General features: G+C 34.2%; 1 protein-coding gene and 1 long non-coding RNA gene across 2 annotated transcripts in view; both read right to left on the reverse strand.

Annotated features, from left to right (window-relative positions):
* The window catches only part of HIKESHI (heat shock protein nuclear import factor hikeshi), a 37,673-nt gene that overhangs the window by 6,587 nt on the left and 6,724 nt on the right, over positions 1–24,362 (reverse strand). Inside the window, exon 3 of the mRNA XM_001490131.7 lies at positions 293–444. Within this exon, the coding sequence (XP_001490181.1) occupies positions 293–444 (152 nt within the window). The remainder of the gene's footprint in view (positions 1–292; positions 445–24,362) is intronic.
* On the reverse strand, positions 1,856–13,151 carry LOC138925172 (uncharacterized). The gene is made up of 3 exons (XR_011441015.1): positions 12,995–13,151; positions 8,903–9,027; positions 1,856–5,918 (listed from the first exon to the last, which is right to left on the reverse strand). It is a non-coding gene; the product is annotated as an uncharacterized lncRNA (long non-coding RNA).

The raw sequence follows: 24,362 nt of genomic DNA on the forward strand, positions 1-24,362 counted from the left end.
CAGCATAATAATTGTGGGAGAGAAAGAAGAAAAGTTCCTATTTAAATCTATTTTTAAAAATCACTTTAAGCTATTTTATCACCATAAAAACATAAATCTCATCAAAGTATTTATAAAATTTTAAATATCTATAGAGAAACAGACAAACTGAAAACATCCATGGAAGCCAATAACTTATGACATATATGTTTACCTTCATTTTTACATGTTTTCTACCAAGAGGCTAATTTTTAAAGTATAGAATATGATTTTTAAATTATTCTAGAAAATAATGAAATATGCACTGCATTACCTGAGTGAATGAGTCAACTGAGGATACAGCAGCGTTACCTACAGGAGTCTGCTGAGCCAGACTGTCCAATAATTCCACTGAAATTCCAATCTGAGCCACAGATGGAGTTCGGACAATATTCATGGCTCCAAAAGGGTGTTGGCTTCCTTCTCCTGAAAGAAATTAACATGTGCCACATATTTCAAGTTTAACTTGTATCCATAAAAATTACTTTGTAAATATGTGAAGAACCTCCAATCCATATGCACTAAAAAGTTCTGTTAGATCAAAACTTGTTTCTTTTCAAATAAATGCAAAAGGCTACCTAGTTTTTACTATCTTAACAAAGAATAAGAAAACTAAAATTCCCACCAGAAAAATAGCTGTTACTTTTCTAAAACATATTAAAATTACTTGAGCTAGAAATGGAAATTAACAGAAAAAGAGAAAAATAAATGAATAAGCATTAATCAGATAAAAGATTCTCAATGCTAACTCTGAGGGAAGGATATTTTTAAAGATTTTTAGAATTAGTTTTAACATTTTCTGAATATTCCACTAAAGAAAGATCTTTAAATTGCCATTATTACTGATAAAAGACACGGTATATTTTACTAAATGTCATGGATCACTCCACTCAGTAATTGATGATGTTATCAAACAGGCAATAAAGAAATTTGCAGCTTATTCATGAAAAATATTTAATAACTTTCCCCTTTATAATATATCATATGTATAAAAAATATATCAATTATACATCTGAGCCTGTAACTGCCAGCTAACTTATACATGGGAAACATAAGTCAATTTTACTAATCCACACAAGACATAATCAGAAAAGTTAGTCTGAGAAAGGAAAAAAATTCATACAATGAATAGATTTTTGGGTTATCTGCTGTTTTTATATGACCATAAAATGTTTAAACAAATACTGAAGAACAAATACGTGGGACAATACACATTCTTAATAACTAGAACACTCCTTGCAAGTACCAAAACTTTTCTGAAATTTTCAAGCATACGAATAAAAACTTATAGATGTATTTTTCTGTGCTTTAAAAATATACACACATACACACCTCACTAAACACGACTAGTTTATTTTCAGTATTTTTAAATTGTTTTATTTAATTTCCACATATTTGTGAATTTTCCAGATTTACTTCCGTTACTTCTAATTTCTATAAATGTGGTTAGAGAACACTCTTTTAAAATATATTGAGACTTTTTTTGTGGCCTAACATATGGTCTATCTAAAGAAATATTCATGTTCACTTGAGATGAACATGTATTCTGCTGTAGTTAGGTAGAATGTTCTATATATATCTATTAGGTCTGGTTGGTTTATAGTATTATTCAAGCCTTCTATTTCCTTAATGATTTGTCTATAGCCACTTCAGCTCTCTTTTGGTTGTCTGTTTGCATTTATCTTTTTTCATCCTTTACTTTCAACCAATCTGTATCTCTGAATCAATGGTTAGATCATGTTTTTTTAGCCATTCTGCAAATCTCTGCCTTTTACTGGAGAGTTTAATTTTGTGTTAAATAGATACTTGCTAGTGTACCATTTTAATTCTCTTATTATTTCTTTTACTAGATATTTTTTGTTATTATCTTAGTGGCTGCACTAGGGATTATAATTAACATCTTAATTTATAACAACCTAGTTTGGATTAATAGCAATTTAATTTCAATAGCATACAAAAACTTTGCTCCCACATAATTCCTTCTCTCCCTTATGTTGTTATTGTCACAAATTACATCTTTATACATAGTACACCCATAAACAGACCCAGAGTTTTTGGTTTATGCAGTTGTTTTTTATTTCAGATAGGAAAAAAAGGAGTTACAAATAAAATGTACATTAACACTGATTCTTATAATTACCTATGTAGTTACCTTTACCTGTCTTCTTTTTTCTTCAAATGAATTTGAATTACTGTCTCATGTCCTCTCATTTCAGCTTGAAGGACTCCCTTTGGCATTTCCTATAGGGTAGGTCTTCTAGCAATGACTGTCTCAGTTTTTGTTTATCTGGAAATGTCTTCATTTCTCCTTTATTTCTGACGGATAGTTTTGATAGACAGAGCATTCTTGATGGACAACTTTTCTCTTTCCGTACTTTAAATATGTCATCCCACTGCCTTCTGGATTCCATTGTTTCTGATGAGAAATTAGATGTAATCTTATCAAGGATCCCTGTATGTGATAAGTTGTTTCTCCTGCTGCTTTCAAGGTGCTTTGTCTTTTGCAGTTTCTTACATGTCTCAATGTGTTTATCCTACTCAAAGTTCATTGAGCTTCTTAAGTGTGTAGATTAACGTTTTTCATCAAATTTACAAAGTTTTAGGACATTATTTCTTCAAATATTCTTTCCACCCCTTTCATCTCCTTCTGGGACTCTCATTATGTCTATGTTGGCATACTTGATGGTGTCTCATAGGTCTCTAAGACTCTGTTCATTTTACCTCATTCTTTTTCCTTTCTGCTCTTCAAACTAGATATTTCAGTTGACCTATCTTCAAGTTCACTGATTCTTTCTTCTGCCCAAATCTGCTATTGAAATCCTCTAGTGAATTTTTCATTTGTTACTGTACTTTTCAGCTCCATAATTTTAGTTCCTTTTCATAATTTCTCTATGATATTCTCTATTTGATGATACATTATTCTGCTGGTTTCCTTTAGCTCTTTGAGCATATTTGAGACAGTGTACTTAAAAGTCTTTGACTATTAAGTCCTATGTCTACGCTTCCTAGGGACAATTTCTGTTCATTCCATTATAACTGAGGCAGCAGTGACTAATACATTTGCCTGGAAATATTTTTGAAAAATACTCCCAGGATAGTCACTTTAGCACTGGAAGAGTTCCACGTTAGGTGAAATAAAGGCAAGTCTTTTGAATCAGTCTTCCAAGGAGCCACCAGACAGAGCAAAACAAGTTAATTAAAATTCATTGTGAATGAGGTTCACTCTGCTCCCTCTAGTACCAGTACCAGTACCAAGAACACAGGCTGTTATTTTCAAGGCTATCACTGAGCTGATGGGACCAGGGAAAGTTAAAATGCCACAAAGCTCACTGTTCTTAACAAAATTCAGTGGTTTTTCTTGATTAAATGTTCCCTTGGTTGCCACAGGATTTTGGTTAGTTTCCAGAGTCCTGAAAAAGTTGATTTTGCCAGTTTTTGCCAGTTTTTCTGTTGTTGTTGCTTTTATGGAGGGATGGACTTTTGGAATTCCTTACCCAATCATTTTAATTGTTTTAAACCTAGAATTATGCTAAGTCCAGAAAATGCATTGCTATTTGTCTGCATAACAGCCTCCAGTGATCTCAATTGAGGAAAGAGATTCAATACAACCTTCCATTGTCTTAGTTATAACTACTCAGGAAATGATCTGCCCAAGCAGAAAGGCTTGTCATCTCTAACTTCCATCTCTTATCACACACAACCTCTTGGCAAATGAATGAGGCCCCTAAGCAAAACTGCCATTGTAAGAGATGAGACTAAGGAAACATTCTGGCTTCTTCATTTTAAAATTTTCTGGGACTAAGACAATTTATGAGAAAAAAAAGACTCAAAAGTCTTCAGCGATCTTTATATTTTCAAAGAAATCCACTGTGCAATTAAATCATTCCTTAGTCACTTATTCTCAAAATGGGCTTGACACGTAGTTGATACCCTCCAAGTACAAAGGGTCTTGTCTGCAAACCATAAAATAAAACACTAGGAAAAAACACTGGAACATAATACACAAACTTACAGTTAGTGTTTAATTTTGGATCTGAATTCATGACAGCCAAAGCAAAAAGAAAGACAAGATCAGTTACACTGAGTCTTATCATGAAAAAATTTAAAACTAGGGCTAGCCCCAGTGCCCTAGTGGTTAAGTTTGGTGCGCTCTACTTCGGCAGCCCAAGTTTGGTTCCTGGATCCAGACCTACACCTCTCCTCTGTCAGTGGCCATGCAGTGGTGGCAGTTCATATACAAAAAAAAGGAAGACTGGCACCTGGTGTTAGCATAGGACAAACCTTCCTCAGTAAAAAATTTTTAAAAATAAATAAAAAATAGAAAAACAGCAGAGAAAGTAAAACATCTGACCTGACATATATTAGATAAAGTCCTCGATAACATTCCAATAATAAAAGCAGCAGCAAATTTTTAAGGCTGTTTCTCAAAGTGTCCCTCTTCAATGTAAGTCAAGAGCCTAATACAAGGCACAACTCAGAAGAAGAAATCCTCCAGGAAACTAGTCCTTTACTGTTGTTATACAAGGAAAAGCAATCATCATTTACGATTGGAGTCTAAAAGACTCTTTTTAAAAAATACACATTTTAACTCATTTTACAAAAAATGTTCAGAAGAATAAAGAGATAGTGAAAAACAACTTTATTAGAATTTTAGTAAATATTGAAGTACAGCAAACCCAAATATTCATTCTACACTTCCCACATTTTCCTGGTTTTTAAGTTATAAATAGCCAAAATGGGCCACATTCTCTGAATACAACTGTTAATCAACTGTCATGGATAAATGTGTAACGTATCCATCTTATACATCTGATTTCTGATTTTAAACACACCTCTAACAGGTTCTAGCTTATCATTACTTGTGGTTCTTTTTCTGGCAATTGCATTGTCAAAATGAAATACCTGAAACCTTAAAACTATAATGGCTCATAATTTGTTGAAAAGAGGATGGTCATCTTCTTTGATCCATAATTTGCAAAACATTGTCATTTTTAGATTTATAAACATTATTTAGAATAATCAATACAATTAATTTTTTTCATTTCTACACCTATTGCCTTCTAATCACCTTTGTATTCACATCCACTTTCAGCAATGTCCACTTACAAACTGTATCATTTTGGGGCACAAACATACGAGATGAAAGAATACCAGCACACATCATTTTACTACATGTCCAAGATTTTGTCACAAAATATTGTATGATTAATTCCTCCTGTTGAATGACTAAATAGGTAAGAATACCATATTTTCTTTTGGTCCTTAGAAATATACTATTCAATCATCAATTTTTTAATTTGAGAAAATTCACCTAAGAGATCATCATCTGAAGATTCACAGTCTGAGATTTTGATTCTATGATCAACTTCCCATCATCATTAGAGTCTAGAATGCTGCTATTTGCTTCTTTGTATTCATTTTTTGATTCATGCAATAATTGTGAAGTTTATTCCTCTGTCAATTTTCTTCTCTTTGCCATTATGAACAAAATACGAAAAATATGAACTCAAAATTCTGTTCAATAAAAGCAAAAAGCAGAAAATAAAGATGGTGTCTCTAGTCTTTTATACTTCTTGAAAGATGACATAATCCTTTGGACGATGCAATATGAAAACTATAGGATAATGCAGTGGCAAACTAAGGTACACAAGCTAAACCTGGCCCACAACCTATTTTTGTATGACCTGGGAGCTAAGAATGGTTTTTACATTTTTAAAGGGTTGTTTAAAGAAGAATATGCCACAGAGACCATATGTGGCCCACAAAGCCTAAAATATTTACGATCTTACCCTTTATAAAAATGTTTGCCAAACTCTCCTGTAAGTAATTCCGTCATTCTTCCTTTTTCTTATTATTTCAGCCTTTTTTTTGCATAGTTGAGAATAATGATGACATAATTCCTGGGATAAACAGCAAAATGTTTCAAGATATAGGAAAAGTAAGATCACTAATATCCCCAAATGCATCTTAGATTTATAAAATGGTCCAGTGGACCCATATGGTAACTGTAAGAATGAGTTTAAAAAATATATAAGTAAATGTTTTCTCTGTTCTTTGGGAGACCACTAAAAAAGAATAAAACTGACGAAATATCAATCTTTCTAAGAGTTTTAAGTGCCCAAAAAATAAACTCAAAAACTAAAACTGAGTCCACTGGTTAAGATATTGTAGGTGTGCATGGCAGCAAAGAGATGAGGACTAAAGAAAACAGTTATGCCAAAGATAAATAATTCACTATGAAGTGGCAACTGAATACGACATACGCTAAAAAAAACTACATTAAAAAAGCTTAATTATCCCTGCTTAAAAGCCTTCTTAGCATTGAATGTAAATATTTAGAAGTCATATATATATTTCTAAAGCCTCTCAGTTTCATCTCTATTGATAGCCTGACAAGCCTGAAAATTACATTTTTCGCTAATGCATATTGTAAGAGCTATGCGACTCTCCAAGGTTTATCAAAAATAACTATTTTAAACCAGATAAAAATGATAACTCACCTGACATTGTAATATGCCTAGAATTTGAATGTCTGAAATGTATTTAAACAAGTAATATTTACTAAGTATCTAAAGTCCATCATTGTGCTCTATACATTCTAAAGGATATGAAGTAAAATAAAAACAGTCCCTACTCTCAAAGAGTCTACACCGTAATGGAGCAGTAACCGTTATTTAAACTTTCTAAACACGTTTCATTATCTGGGTGATTTTTAATATCCCCCCTAGAGCTGTCCTTCTATGATTTTAATAAGAATATAATAACCATTTCTTGAGCACCAACTATGTGCCACGCATCACTATGCATCTTGCATTCATTATCTCTAATGCTCACAAAAACACCTGCACTGTAGATACTATCCCCAATTTACCTGAATTCTCTTCTAAGGTTAAATAACTTGGTCAAGACTACACAGCTAGTAATAAGTATCACTGGAATTTGAAACAGGTCTATCAAGCTCTAAAGCTGATGCTCATTCCAGTTCATTACCCTACCTGTTTATACCAAATTCTGTGGTATGAACTCTTAACTGATTTTATTCATTACTTCCTTCACAATAAGTTATTAAAGAAAGCAAGTCAAGAAATGTGAGGAAGTAGGGGCCGGCTCCCTGGCCGAGTGGTTAAGTTCGCGTGCTCCGCTGCGGCGGCCCAGGGTTCAGATCCTGGGCACGGACATGGCACTGCTCGTCAGGCCACGTTGAGCTGGCGTCCCACATCCCACAACTAGAAGGACATGCAACTAAGATATACAACCGTGTACAGGGGGGGTTTGGGGAGATAAAGCAGGAAGAAAAAAAAAAGATTAGCAACAGTTGTTAGCCCAGGTGCCAATCTTTAGGAAAAAAAAGAAATGTGAGGAAATAAAAGGTTCCCCTTCTGGCTCACTAGCTCCACTTCATGTGAACAGACTAATAGTAGCATCTTGAGCTTTTTCTGTCCTTTCTAATCTCCCTGACAAGTTCAAACCAATTTTAAAATGAAAACTAGAATAAGTTTAAAAGTTTCTTCCTGGCAACTGAGCTAGATGAAATGAGAGGAGACCATGCAAGTCATGTGTAGAGAAAGCCAAAGCGATGACATTAAAACATGGCAGCAAGCCCAAAAAGAAAAGAGCAGAATTATAAAGAAGAAATTCAAATGATGATTTACAACAAACTCTAATTTTAACATTCCTTAAAAATTCCTCTTTGGTGCAAAGTCTTTTTTCATGAGTATTTTTAACATCACTGTCATGAAAGACAAGAAAGGCTAAGCAACTGTGCCAGATTAAAGACTAAAGAAGTACGGCAAATAAATGCAACGCACAATTCTGACTGGACCCTAAATGGGTGGCAGGGGGTGGGGGATAACCGTTATAAAAGACATTATTGGGAAAATTGGCAAAACTGTAATGCAGACTGTGCAACAGACAAGAGTACTGCATTAATGTTACATTTGCCAAATTTGATAATTATACGGTGATTATATAAGAGAATACTCTTTTGTTTGTTTGTTTGTTTTGGGTTTTTTTGGTAAGGAACCTTGGCCCTGAGCTAACATCTGTTGCCAATCTTCCTCTTTTTGCTTGAGGAAGACTGCTGTTGCGTTAACATCTATGCTAATCTTCCTCCACTTCATATATGGGATGCTGCCACAGCATGGCTTTGACAAGTGGTTTGTAGGTCTACACTTGGGATCCAAACTCACAAACCCCGGGCTGCCGAAGCAGAGCATGCAAACTTAACCACTACACCACCAGGGCAGCCCTAAGAGAATACTCCTGTTCTAGGAAATATATGCAGATGTATTTAGGAGAAAAGGGGTATGAAATCTACAACTTATTTTCAAAGGGTTCAAAAAATATATATACACACACACATATAGATCTCCAGAGAATGATAAATAAAATATAGCAAAACTGATGAATGTGTGGCAAGAAGGTAAGAAATTGTTTATACTATTCTTATAACTTTTCTCTAATTTTAAAATTATTTCAAAATAAAGTTGTCTCAAATCCCAAATGCAAAAAGTTTTTTTGAATATCAGAACTGATACTTTTAGTATTTCATTCCAAATTAACACTACCTTATAGTAGGGCGTTGGCCAAAAAAAATAAAGTAAAACCCCACCATAAGATGCCTAATTTACTCTGAAGGCCTGAAACATAAAATATTGGCCTGTTCTCATAACAAAAATGTTCTACAAATTTCTATCACATTCATTACTCTATTTTATTCATATAAATGTATAATCCCTCTTCTTCATACCACAGGTGATTTGATCAACTATTTCTTATTCTTCTATTAAATACAATCACATATTAAAGTTCTATAAACACAATAAAAAATACTTAAGTTCCACATAAGTGTTATTATATCTGACCTAATGTCCTACTCCCCCACCTGCTCTTCCAATCTCGGCCTCTTCTGTTTCCCATTCTCCACTGCAGATGTCACTGGAATTCTCCCTGACTGAGGCATTGAGCCATTTCCTCATTGTCTCTTGAAATACTTTACAAATAGTTAACCTACAGAGAAAAGGAAGGTTTTAAATTGAACTTTGTGTGTATGAAAGACTATGTGGATGTGGCTTAAACAAACTCTTCAAATAGTCTATGAACTCCACAAATATTTACCTTTGACACACATATGTATAAATGTGCATAAATATGCATAATATAAATTGTTTCAGTTACGTATTTTTGGTAAGAGAAATTGCTTCCAGCTTCCAAATTCAGAATCAAAATTTTAAACTTTAATTTAAAAGATACTGTACTCATGTTCCTTATATATCGTGAATGAGAACTTCTTTAAGTTAACATTACATGGCATCTCATTATTCATAGTTGTTACAGGTATTAACAGATGTTTAAGTTATAAATGAACACCAGCACTGAGTGGACCTACTATATAAATGCTGAGTTTGCTTACCATCTTATAGTTCAATGATACTAGTAATGCTAGGTACCTTTAAGAACTCAGGTAAGACATTTTAAGAGAAAATTTCAAAAAGCACTGTGAAAAAAGTTCAAAAAGCACTGCAAGATCTGACAATAATACAGAACTAGAAAGAAATACTTAAGTGTATGAGGAAAATGGATTTCTAATTCTAATTACTGATACTTTTGTGTTAATGAGATGGAGACACATCTAAAAAGCTGCCTATCTCTCAAAAGACTTCACTGAGAAAATTAAAGATGCAGTCCATTGAGAAAATTCCCAGTACAACCTGGACCTGATCATGAAACATTTCTCTGGACCAGATTAAGTCAAAGCAAACATGAATAAATGATCCTTTTTGCCTCTGCTATTCAGCTCTGAAGGATGTGAAAATTCTGAACTTTGGGTAAAATATGCAGAGTATTTATAAAAGACCTTTTGGCTTCCTACTATCCATATCTGACTCTTTCACATGCTATTAAGAGTTGCAATGGGAAACTTGGGTGTGAAGACGATGAGACTGGAGATAAAGGATCTTTAAATCAAAATAAATCACCAAAATGTGATTTTTGCCCCAAGGTTTTTGGCATTATATTTATAATTTCACTAAGTAGACTGAGATAGCAAAGAAAACTGGAGATGAAGCCCTATAAAAATGATGAAATCCAGGGGCTGGCCTGGTGGCATAGTGGTTAAGTTCACATGCTCCACTTTGGCGGCCTGGGGATTGCAGGTTTGGATCCTGGGCGTGGACCTAGCATGGCTCCTCAAGCCATGCTGTGGTGGCATCCCACATAAAATAGAGGAAGATTGGTACAGGTGTTAGCTCAGCGACAGTCTTCCTCTAGCAAAAAACAGCAAGACTGGCAACGGATGTTAGCTCAGGGCCAGTCTTCCTGACACACACACACAAACCACATCCAAGTTCATAACTGTCAAATAGAGATGTTTATTTTTTCATATTAATTCATAGTATACTATGAAAAGTTAACAGTGCATATCATAATCCCTAGAGGAACTACAAAAAGACAACGTAAAGGTGTATAACAAAAAAACCAACAGAAGAAATATAGATTAAAAAAATACTCAGTCCAAAAGAAGGCCCAAAAAAAAAAGGAAAAAAGAAAAAAAAAACAGTAAGATAAAACTTTCAACCTAACCATATCAGAAAGGCCATTTCATACTGATGAAAGGACCAATTCATCGATCTTACACACTCATAAAACAAAGGAAGAGAGAACAATTTTTATGTCTTCTTTTTCATGCCTTACTACACCCCTCCTAATTCTATTCAACATGGTACTCAAAGGCCTGGGCAATGCAATAAGGCAATAAAAAGAAATAAAAGGCAGAAAAATTGGAAAGAAAGAAGTAAAAATTCCTTTTCACAGACATATCACCTACAGAAACTACGAAGAATCTACTAGAATTAATAAGGGAGTTCAGCAAGATATCCAATATATGTTACCCTTTCCTTCATCTTTCAGGACACAAAGTCAATATACAAAAATCAATTGTGTGACAACACTAAATGCTGGCAAGTATGTGGAGCAACAGGAACTCTCATATATTACTGGTGTGAATACAAAATGGTATAGCCACTTTGGAAGACGGTTTTGCAGTTTCTTACAAAACTAAATATACTCTTACTATATGATCCAGCAATAGCACTCCTTAGTACTTGCCCAAAGGAGCTGAAAACTTCTGTGTACACAAAAACCTACACATGGATGTTTATAGCAGCTTTATTCATAATTGCCAAAACTTGAAAGCAACCAAGGATGTCCTTCACTAGGTGAATGGATAAACTGTGGTACATCCAGAAAACGGACTATTATTCAGCACTAAAAAGAAATGAGCTATCAAGCCACAAAAAGACATGGAAGAACCTTAAATGCATATTACTAAGTGAATAAAGCCAGTATGAAAAGGCTTCATACTATGTGATGCCAACTATATGACATTCTGTAAAGGTAAAATTACAGAGACAATAAAAAAAATCAGTGGTTGCTGGGAGTGGCAGGCATGGGGATGAATAGGCAGGGCACACAAAGCACAGGTTTTTAGGGCAGTGAAAATACTCTGTATGATATTATAATTATGGATATATGTCATTATACATTTGTTCAAGCCCATAGAATGTACAACACCAAGAGTGAACCCTAAGGTAAACTGTGGACTTTGGGTAATTATGATGTGTCAACGTAGGTTCATCCATGGCAAAAAATGTACCATTCTGGTGAATGATGTTGATAACAGAGGAAATTATGTATGTGTGGGGGCAGGGATATATGGGAAATCTATGTAGCTTCCTCTCAATTTTGTTGTAAACCTAAAACTGCTCTAAAAAAAAATAAAGTCTTAAAAAAATCAATTGCACTTCTACATATTAGCAACAAACAACTGGAAATTTAAAGTATGTTCAGAGATGTGAAAAAAAAAAGCCAAAATGCCCAACAACAAAATGTAGTCCTATACTACCATTTACGACAAGTAGAAAGAAGGACCATATGCTCTACATCAGTGTTTGTGAAAGCCTCTTAACTCATGTTACCTTTCCTTTTATTTTTGGTGAGGAAGGCTGGCCCTGAGCTAACATCTGTTGCCAATCTTACTCTTTTTGCTTGAGGAAGATTGTCCCTGAGCTCACATCTGTGTCAATTTTCTTCTATTTTGTATGTGGGATGATGCCACAGCATGGCTTGATGAGCAGTGTGTAGATCCACACCCAGGATCCAAACCTGTGAATGCTGGGCCACCAAAGCAGAGCACACAGACTTAACCACAGGCCAGCCCTATCTTTTCCTTTTAAATAAACATAAAAATCTCATCTGTTCCCATTCTAGCCCATCTGAAGACCAGAATGTGACTGTTTCTCATTTTACTTGGTTAACAGGAAAGGAGGGCAAGAAGGAAAAACTAAACATTTAATACTTTTTAAACGCATCAAAATTTCATAACCCATTATGAAATATTAAGTAAAAATAGCAGAAAACAGCAGTTACAAACATATGAGATTTATATATATATATATATATATACACAGATATATAAAAAACAGTGGAAAGGAATTTGAATGTAGTTTTCTCCTTAAATCTACTTTGGGAAGGGAAAAGACCTACTACACTTACAATAGTGAACTAAAAATCTGAGTCTCTGGATCCAAATCCCCACTCTATTTTAGGAACACTTTAAAAGATCAAAGCCCCCTGGTACATAGTTGTGCATATTTTTAGCTGTGGGTCCTTCTAGTTGTGGCATGTGGGATGCCACCTCAGCATGGCCTGATGAGCAGTGCCATGTCCACACCCAGGATCCAAACAAGCAAAACCCTGAGCCACTGAAGCGGAGCACACGAACCTAACCACTCAGCCATGGGGCTTGCCCCTTAGGAACACTTTAAAACTTTCTAGATCTCAAGAGTCCTAACAGTAATGTTAAGGATTAGATTAAATTATTTTAGGGCCTTCCATTCTAAGATCCCATGGCTTACTCTGTTATTATTGGTGAGGATATGCTCTGTTAGTTTCTTATGTAGTATCAAGTACACTGTACCTTTATTACAACTCTCTAAAAACTGCCATGACAATCATGACCCATTATCCATATTCAGCACCCTTTCTCCAGGCCTCCTATACCATTTGTTTTAAGGGCCATTTTAATCCAGGAATTCAGTTCCACTTCTAGGAGATTCATCTACAGAAATACAGTGCTAGAAAACATGTACAAAGATTTGTGTAAGAATACTGATTGTAGCATTGCTAGTAAAACAATACAAAAATGAGGAAACAACCCAAATTTCCATCAACAGAAATTAGTTAAATAAATTATGGTATTGCCATATAACATACAACTGTTTGAAAGAGGTAGATCTATACATAATGCCTAAAAGTTAGCAGACTTTCTTCCCTGAGAAAAATATTTAACTTTTCTGACATCCACCCTCTTGAAAATCAGAGGCTAATAGTACCCACCTCTAAATGTTGTTGCTGCAGTTAAACAGATAACACACGTGAAGACCTAGCACCATTGCACAAGCAGATATTCAATATGTTACTTCTTCCTTTATCCTTCAATCGTTATAAAATTCCTCTAACTGATTTCTCTGACTCTAATTGCAACAAGGTTCTCCAAGACATCCCAGACAACGATTTTCCTAAAATATGATTTTTAATAATATCATTCTCTTCCTCAAAGGCTTACCTACCAGAAAAAATTTAAACCCCACATAGCATAACCATCACACAACACTCTACTTTACCTTTAAAACCTTATGCCCCCAATATCTCCCAAATACAACTCTATCATGCCACCCTTAAAAGTTTCCTCCTCATTGTCACTTGAAGGTGCAGTGCATATTACTATTTTTATGACTTTGAGCATCTCCAAATGCAATTCTCATCCTCCCACTTCCATCTCATACAAACTTATTCATAATTCAAGTTCATGTTCCAGTCTAGTCTTCCATAAGGCCATTTCCATAATCTCAGCTCACTAATCTGTTTCCTTTGAACACTGTCTTGGAGTGATTTTAATACTCACATACACATACAGATCCTAACTGAAAGCAGTCATCATTTTGAAACATACTTGCTAAGAATGAAGTAGATGTTCAATAATTTCTTGAGGAGTGAGATATACAACAGTCTTACCTACATAAGAAGGTACTTTTTTCTTCTGAAATTTATTTAATAAAAATGCCTAAAGTGATTCCTAGTATACTTCCCAAGCTTTCATAATGTAACTAGACAACGTAAAAATCACGGTATACAAGAAGACATAACACTTATAAATATCTATGCACTCAACACAGGAGCACCGAAGTACATAAAACAACTATCAACAGACCTAAAAGGAGATATTAACAACAACACAATAATATTAGGAGACCTCAACACCCCGCTTACACCAATGGATAGATCATCCACACAGAAGGTTAACAAGGAATTTGTGGAATTCCACAAAAAACTAGACCAGATGGACTTAGATATATAGAGAACGCTCCATCCAAAAACAGCAGATTATACATTCTTCTCAAGTGTGCATGGAACATTCACAAGAATAGACCATATGTTGGGAAACAAGGCAAGCCTCAATAAATTTAAGAAGATTGAAATAATAAGCATCTTTTCTGACCATAACGCTAGGAAACTAGAAATCAACTACAAGAAAAAAGCTTGGAAAGGGACAAAGATGTGGAGACTAAACAACATGATACTGAAAAACCAAGGGATCATTGAAGAAATTAAAAGAGAAATCAAAAAATATCTGGAGACAAATGGAAACACACCATGCCAACTTATATGGGATGCAACATAAGTGGTCCTAAGAGGGAAATTCATTGCAATACAAGCTCGCCTTAACAAAAAGAAAAATCCCAAATAAACAATCTCAAACGACACCTAACAGAGTTAGAAAAAGAAGAACAAAGCCCAAAGTCAGCAGAAGGAGGGAAATAATAAAAATTAGAGCAGAAATAAATGAAACTGAAACAGAAAAGACAGTAGAAAGGATCAATGAAACAAATAGCTGGTTCTCTGAGAAGATGATAAAATTGACGAAACCTTAGCCAAGCTCTCTAAGAAAAAAAAGAGAACAGGTTCAAATAAATAAAATTAGAAATGAAAGAGGATATTTACAACAGATACCACAGAAATACAAAAGATTATAAGAGAATTCTGTGCAAAACTATATGCCAACAAATTGGACAATCTAGAAGAAATGGATAAATTCTTAGACTCATACAACCTCCCAAAACCAAATCAAGAAGAAATAGAGAATCTGAATAGACCAATCACAAGTAAAGAAATTGAAATAGTAATCAAAAACTTTCCAAAAAATAAAAGTCAAGGACCAGACGACTTCCCTGGAGAATTCTACCAAACATTCAAAGAAGATTTATTACCTATCCTTCTCAAACTATTCCAAAAAATTGAGGAAGATGGAAACTTCCTAACACATTCTAGGAAGCCAACATCACCCTGATACCAAAGCCAGACGAGGACAACACAAAGAAGGAAAATTACAGGCCAATATTGCTGATGAACATAGATGTAAAACTCTTCAACAAAATATTGGCAAACTGAATACAGCAACACATTAAAAAGGTCACACACCATGATCAAGTGGGATTTATACCAGGGACACAAGGATGGTTCAACATCCACAAATCAATCAATGTGATACACCACATTAACAAAATGAGGAACCAAACTCACATGACCATCTCAATAGATGCAGAGGAAGCATTTGACAAGATCCAACATCCATTTATGATAAAAACTCTCAATAAAATGGGTATAGAAGGAAAGTACCTCAACAAAATAAAGGTCATATATGACAAACCCACAGCCAACATCATACTCAATGGGAAAAAAGTGAAAGCCATCCCACTGAGAACAGGAGCAAGACAAGGGTGCCCACTCTCACCACTCTTATTCAACATAGTACTGGAGGTATTGGCCAGAGCAATTAAGCAAGAAAAAGAAATAAAAGGAATCCAATTGGCAATGAAGAAGTGAAATTCTCACTGTTTGCAGATAACATGATTTTACACATAGAAAACCCTAAAAAAACTATTGGAAAACTATTAAAAATAATCAACAATTACAGCAAAGTTGCAGGGTACAAAATCAACTTACAAAAGTCAGTTGCATTTCTATACTCTAATAACGAGCTAACATAAAGAGAACTCAAGAACACAATGCTATTTACAATTGCAATTAAAAGAATAAAATATCTTGGAATATATTTAACCAAGGAGGTGAAAGACCTATACCATGAAAACTATAAGATATTACTGAAAGAAACTGATGATGACATAAAGAAATGGAAAGATATTCCATGCAAATGGATTGGAAGAATAAACATAGTTAAAATATCCATACTACCGAAAGCCATCTACAGATTCAACGTAATCCCAATCAGAATCCCAGTGACATTCTTCACGGAAATAGAACAAAGAATCCTAAAATTCATATGGGGCAACAAAAGACCCTGAACAGCTAAAGCAATCCTGAGAAAAAGAACAAAGCTGGAGGCATCACAATCCCTGACTTCAAAACACACTACAAAGCTATAGTAATCAAAACAAGTAGTACTGGGAGAAAAACAGGCACAGAGATCAATGGAACAGAACTGAATGCCCAGAAATAAAACCACACATCTACAGACAGCTAATCTTCTGACAAAGGAGCAAAGAACATACAACGGAGAAAGGAAAGCCTCTTCAATAAATGTAGGAAAACTGGACAGCCACATGCAAAAGAATGAAAGTAGGCCATTATCTTACGCCACACACAAAAATAAACTCAAAATGGATAAAAGACTTGAAGGCAAGACCTGAAACCATAAAACTTCTGGAAGAAAATATAGGCAGTCCATTCTCTGACATCGATATTAAAAAGATCTTTTCAAATACCATGTCTACTCGGACAAGGCAAACAAAAGAAAAAGTAAATAAGTGGGACTCGTCAGACTGAAGAGCTTCTAAAAGGCAAGGGAAACCACGATCAAAACGAAAAGACAGCCCACCAAGCAAGAGAAAATATTTGCAAATCATATATCTGACAAGGGGTTAATTTCCATGTTCTCTCCATATGTTCTCATACATAAAGAACTCACACAACTCAACAAAAACAAACACCCCAATCAGTAAATGGTCAGAGGATATGAACAAACATTTCTCCAAAAAAGATATACAGATGGGCAATAGGCACATGAAAAGACACTCAACATCACTAATCATCAGGGAAATGCAAATCAAAACTATACTATGATATCACCTTACACTCCTCAGAATGGCTGTAATAACCAAGACAAAAAATAAATGTTGAAGAGGATGTGGAGAAAAGGGAACCCTCATACACTGCTGGTGGGAATGCACACTGGGGCAGCCACTTTGGAAAACAGTATAGAGATTTGTCAAAAAATTAAAACTAGAAATACCATATGATCCAGCTATCCCACTCCTGGGTATTTACCCAAAGAACATGAAATCAACAATTCAAAGACGCTTATGCACCCCTATGTTCACTGCAGCATCATGCATGATAGCCAAGACGTGGAAGCAACCCAAGTGCCCACTGACTGATGACTGGATAAAGAAGATGTGGTATATATATATATAAAGGAATATGACTCAGCCATAAAAAGACAAAATCGTCCCATTCACAACACCATGGATTGACCTTGAGGGTATTATGTTAACTGAAATCAGCCAGGCAAAGAAAGACGAATACCAAATGATTCCACTCATATGTGGAAGATAAACAAATACACCCACAAAGAGAACTGTTTAATGGTTACCACAGGGAAGGGAGGTTGGGGGTGGGCACAAAGGGTGAAGGGGCGCACCTATATGGTGACTGACAAATAATAACGTACAACTGAAATTTCACAGTACTGCAAACTGTCATAACCTCAATTAAAAAAAAAATCACGGTATAGCAAATTACTTGTAGTACCTGTACTATAGTACCTATAGCTTCCCAATTTTTTTAATAGAAGTTCCATACAAACAAATTTTAATTTTCCCTTTTATGTGCTAATTTCAGTTTGCATACACTTCCTATAAAGCAAAGAATCTCTTTATATAGAGCTCTCAACATTGCATAATTGTTACTAAGTTTTTGGTTAAATATCTGTTTCATATTATGAAGAACAAAGACAGCACCCAAAGAGAAAACTGCAAGAGACTCATTTAGACTTTCCAAATTTTCTAACCACCACAGTTTGTCTTTTTTCTTTTTTTTTTAGGATTTCAATATCCCAAGTAGGCAGGGAGAGAGAAAGGGAAGTTTATTCTTGTTTCTTAATATCAACCCCTCCCTTTTATATTTTCAAGTTTAGTCCTATCCTAGTTCTTAACCATCACTCCAGATTCAGCATTAGCCCAAAAACATATTTGTCATATAACTCCTTTTCAGAACCCAAGAGTCACAAAAAGTCTTCTCTCAATCAAAATACAACTCACAGTAACTGGTTTCAAGACCCCGACCAACTGCAATTCTTCCAACAGAGCTCTCTTGACCGTCCCCAACCAAAACTGTTCTGTGCAAAGTTAAGAAATCTGTTCATCATCCAGCAGAGAACCGCACACACTGTCAAATTCTGCTAGATTTACTACTTCATAAATTCCCAGTTCAATCGCAACTCCTAAAGTTATTCAACAAGTCTCTCTCCCACTCTGAGTGCTAGGTTAGCTAGGTTTGCTCAATATAATAAAACTTTTAAAGGGCACTTCAAAGGTTCAAAAATATAAATCCACTACAAGTCCACTTATTCCTATATTTTAATAACACATCATTCCCTAATGAAAAACATGTGTGATCTTCTATATACGAATTAAGAATTTTACTACTTAAAAACCCAAAAAGTGCTTTTCCAAACACCTACGAGGAAAAAAACACCCAAAACATTTTAATAGCATTTCATCATTCATATAATATTGATATGCACTAAGCCTCTAAATATTTTAGGCTGCTTTATTTTTCCTTAATAAAGCACTGTGCTTTTATCCACTACAAATATTGCCTTAAAATTTTGTTTTGTTTTCAGATAAAACTATGAATAGCATGTTACAACAGAAATGATGAGAAACATTTATTTTTAAAAGGCAGAGAATAAAAGAACTAGTCTTATTATCATAATGGAAATAAATCCATTTTCCCATACTGGATCAAGCATTACTCTGGGATTGGGTTTTGAACTATTTTATCTAACTGCACAGCAGAAAACCTATCTTTCTCAGTAATTATTATTGCTTGAGTTTCAGTTAAAGCAAATGGATTAACTCATTTTTGATTCCTGGATTTTCTCCAGATTGCATAAAATAACACAATAAGGAAATATCTGGGTTCTTATGATCCCAGAACGATGCCCACCCCTAGCCCCCAACCTTTTGGGTGTCACATGAGACAAAGGAAAAGACAGCCAAAGACAATGCAAAAAGGACAGGAAAAAGCACTTTTCACAACTCCCAAAGCATCTCTTCCAGGGAATATAGTGCTGATCATAAATGAAAAAGAGATCTTGTACCCCTTTCCCAACTCAAAATGTTGGCAAAGCTAGGGCAAAGAGAGGAGAAGGTAAGGTAGGGACAATTAAACTGACAATTTAGCTGGTACGTCTCCAAAAACAACAAATGGGTCCTGGTTACTGGCTGGTGGCCAATATTAACCTTAATCAATGCATATGACTCCAAGTACAAAATATGCCTGCACTCTCCAACTATGCAAAAATTAGCTGGCTACAAGCCTATTGCTATACAAACAAAACACACCACTTTATATTTAAGACACTGCTATCATGTTCCACAGGCTCCTCAAACCCAAACCAAAAACACTTCTCCCAAGTTAGCTGCTCATCCTCCTGTAATGCTTATTACTATAAATATTTACCAGTATCCACCTAATCTTCTAGCATGTTTTCCAATTAGTGATTTACTGTTTAAAAAAAACTACAATAGGATCTATTTCCATTTCTTTCCTTTTTAAATCAATAAATATTCATATAAATTTTCATTTATGTATGTTTACATTTTACTTTAAAATACAGCAGTTTGAGAGCTCCCAAGCAATTCTCAAGTGAACATGCTTGATGACAGATACAGAAAAATGCATCATTACTTCATCTTTTCAATAAATGATGCTGGAACAGTTTGATATCCATTTACCAAAAAAAAGAGAAATTTGAACTTCAATCCGTACCTTGTACTAAATATAAAAATTAATTCAAATTGGATCCCAAATATAAATGCAAAATCTAAAACTAAAAAACTTCTAGGAGAAAATCTTCGTAGCTTGCATTAGGCAAAGATTTCTTAGACACAACACCAAAAGCAAAATCCAGAAAAGAATAAACTGAAAAATTGGACTTCATCAAAATTAAAAACTTCTGTTCTACAGGAGACACTGTTAAGACAAAAGACAAGCCAAATACTAGGAAAAAATATTTTCAAATCACATATCTTATAAGTAACTTGTATCAAGAATATATATAAAACTCCCAAACCTCAATAGTAAGAAAACAATCCATTTGTTTGATTTGAACACACACTTCACCAAGGAAGATATATAGAGAGCAAATAAGCACAGGAAGAAATGCTCAATACCATTAGTAATTAGAGAAATGTAAATTTAAAACACAATGGGATACCACCACACATCTATTAGAACATCCAAAAGTGACCAAACCAAGCATTGGCAAGAATGTGGAGGAAGTGGAACTTTCATACACTGCTGGCTGAAAAGTAAAATGGAACATGTTGCAAAATAGTTTGGCAATTTTTTATAAAGTTAAACACACAAGTACCATATGATCCAGCCATTCTACTCCTAGGTATTTACCTAAATGAAAGCAAATGTCTGTACAGAAACTTGTACACAAATGATCATAGCAACTTTATTTTTATGAGCCAAAAACTGGAAACAATCCAAATGTCCATCAACAGGTGACTGAATAAACAAATTCTGATATATCCATACAATGGAATGTTACCCAGCAATAAAAATTACTGATACACACTACAACATGGATGACTCTAAAAATAATTATGCTGAGTGAAAGAAGCTAGGCAATAAAAGAGTACATACTCTATGACTTCATTTATAAAAAACTCTAGAAAAACAAACTATTTTATAGTGACAGAAAGTAGATCAGTAGTTGCCTAGGGTGGAGGAGGAGACAGGAGAGAGGATTACAAAGGAGCACGAGGAAACTTTTAGGGGTGATGGATATGTTATCTTGATCGTGATGGTTTTAAGGTATGTACATATATCAAAATTTATCAAACTATACACTTTAAACATGTGCAGTTTATTGTATGGCAATTATAATTCAATAAAGCTATTGAAACTGTTAACAAAAAAATTTCTCTGTTCTTTGGAAGATTTAAGAAAGGATAAAAGTCATGAAATATTAATATCTTGCTAAAAAAGAAAATGAAAAAATTAGGTCCAATGGATTCTGATGGTATACCAATGGTTAGAGCATATCAAATATAGATAAATACACACACACACACACACCTCTCTCTCTCCATGATTTCATAATTCTTTAAAAAGAAATTATTGGTTACTTCTGGAGGATGTTAGGGAATCAACTCATTTTTTGAACACTGGTATATAAAGATAAAGCATCAAGCATTTATCCTGCCTTTCCTGTAATGATTCTATCCCTGGGTAACCAAATAGTAGGTATGCAAGTATTTCTTTACAGCTAACAAATGAAATGACAGAATTAGAACATCATCACTTTGAACCCCTATTGAATTAACAAATCTAGGCACTGCCTATAAATGGCCGCTAGTTTCACAGAGATAACCATATGTGTACTTCCTGATCAAAGAACACACTACAACCTCTAATAATCCTACCAAAAAGTTCAAAAAATGAATTCAAATGAAATCTGATCAAACCTCTAAATCCAAGTAATTTACTGGAAAAAAAGGACAGAGAATACATTAAATCTTTGAGTTTTATAGAAGATACTTGAGATCAACCAACTGCAATGTAAGAACCTTACACAGCTGCTGGTTGAAAGTATTTAAAAACTTTAAAATATATAAACATAAAACTTCTGAGACCATCTGAAATCTGAACGCTGATGAAATATTCAATTCAACATTCAGGAATTATTGTTTGTTTTTAGGTGTAATAACAGCACAGCATTATAGTTATGTTTTTTAAAAAGACCTTGTCTTTTAGAGACACATACTAATATATTTACAGATTACATGTTGTGACTCTGGAATGTGCTTCCAAATAATATGAGAAGGGAGGAGTAAGTGGGAATATAAATGAAATAACATTATCCAGCAGGTGGTCATTTTTGAAGCTGAGTGATGAGTAGAGAGAGATCAATATTTCATTTGGTCTGCTTTTGTACACATTTGAATTTTCTATAATGAAAAGTGTTATTCTACCTTGTTGAATTCACTTAGTAATTTTTTTATGCACATAGACATAAAAATCCTAAATAAATAAAATTGGCTTAGGCTAGAGTTCCTCTCTCACGTTGTCCTTGTCCTTTTTGATATGGAGGTTATATTGGCTTCAAAATATAAACTGAGTAACTCTGCCTCTTTTCCTATTCTCTGACAGTTTATTTAAGATACAAACAGTTAGTTTCATAAAGGTTTAGTTGAACTTTATAAAACCATCTAGGCCTGAGAATTTTATGTGGAAGAGAGAGCTACATTTTTAGTTACTGATTTTAATTTCTTTATTGATATTATATCTATTCAGGATTTTAATTTATTCTTGAGTCAGTCTGCTGTATTTTTCTAGAAAACAGCCAATTTCATCTGTTCCTTTGTTGTTCTCAAATGTACCGGTATTAAATTCCTCATAAATTTTACTTAATCTCTACTATATTTATAGGTATGCCTCCATTTTCACATTTTTAGTAACGTTATTTGTACCTTCTCTTTTTCCTCAATACATCTTTTCAGTGGCTCATCATTTATTAGTCTTTTCAAAGAATCACATTTTTATTTCATTCAGTTCCTCTACTGTTTCTTTGCTTTTTCTCATCAATTTCTAGTCTTAGAATTATCATTTTCTTTCTTCTACTTTCTTTGGGTTGCTTATGTTAAGTACTTAGCTCCCTCCTTTCAATCTCTCCTTCCACATATACACTTTTAAGCCTATGAGTTGATCTGTTTAGTACTACGTTACCTGCATTCAAAAGGTTTGATATGTGATGTTTTATTTTATTTTGGTTTCTGTAGAAGTTTAATTTCCATGACCATTTTATTCTATGACCCATGAACTATTTTTAAATATTTTTGAGTTTCTAAACATGGCAATGTTTCATCTTTTGATTTGTAATTACACTCTATTGTGGGTTATCTGCTATTTGCTTCAGCTTGCTTTGTGACTTTGTATGTGGTCAAATTTCATACATGCTCTGTGTACTTAAAAAAATGTGTATAATCTAATTACTAGTTGCAGGGTTCTACAAATGTCCATTAGCTCAAACTTGTTAACTTTTATTCAAATCTTCCTTCTTTACTAATATTTTATTTTCTTGATGTATTAATTATCGAGAGGTATATTAACATACTAACTGTAAGGCTGTCCATTTATCATTGTAATGTCAATATTTTTTATTTATATATTTGAAGTTATGTTATATATACACACAAATTCATGACATTTACCTTTTCCTAGAAATATTTAAGTCTTCTTAGGGAATTATCTCATTCCAGGAGAACGAATGTCTTATCTTTCTGATAATCATCTGATAACACTTCTGCCTCAATCTTTCTTTTTTGTTTTTTCCTTAAAGTTTGGCCTTGAGCTAACATCTGTTGCCAATCTTTCTTTTTGTTTCTTCTTTTCCCCAAAGTGCCCCAGTACATAGTTGTGCATTTCAGCTGTAGGTCCTTCTGGTTGTGCTATGTGGGATGCTGCCTCAATATGGCTTGACAAGTGGTGCCACGTCTGCTCCTAGGATCCAAACCAGTGAAACCCCAAGCCGCTGAAGTGGAGTGTACAAACTTAACCACTTGGCCGTGGGACTGGCCCCTAATTTTCTTAAGATTAATATACCTAAGATAGTCTTTTTATTGTTGTTTCTTGTGTTAGAATGTTTTAGACCCATTACTCATAAACAACAATATAATTATTTGTTTGCTGCCTTTTAAAAAAATTCCATGCTGGAGTCTCCATGTTTTCACTGGTAAGGTTAGTCTGTTTACATTTATTTTGATAAGTGATATCACTGAAATTATTTCCACCATCTTGTTTTGTTTTTAATATACTATGCTTCTTCCTTCTTTCTCTTTCATTTTTTTTTAAGTTTTCCTTAAAAATTTAACAGGATTACTTAAAAGTTGAATCAATATTATCACTCTTTCTAAAAAACAGGACATCAGAAAGCTTTAATTCAGATCACTACCCCTCCTGTCATATGCATT

This window comes from Equus caballus, chromosome 7, assembly GCF_041296265.1.
Source record: "Equus caballus isolate H_3958 breed thoroughbred chromosome 7, TB-T2T, whole genome shotgun sequence".
Taxonomy (NCBI): Eukaryota; Metazoa; Chordata; class Mammalia; order Perissodactyla; family Equidae; genus Equus; species Equus caballus.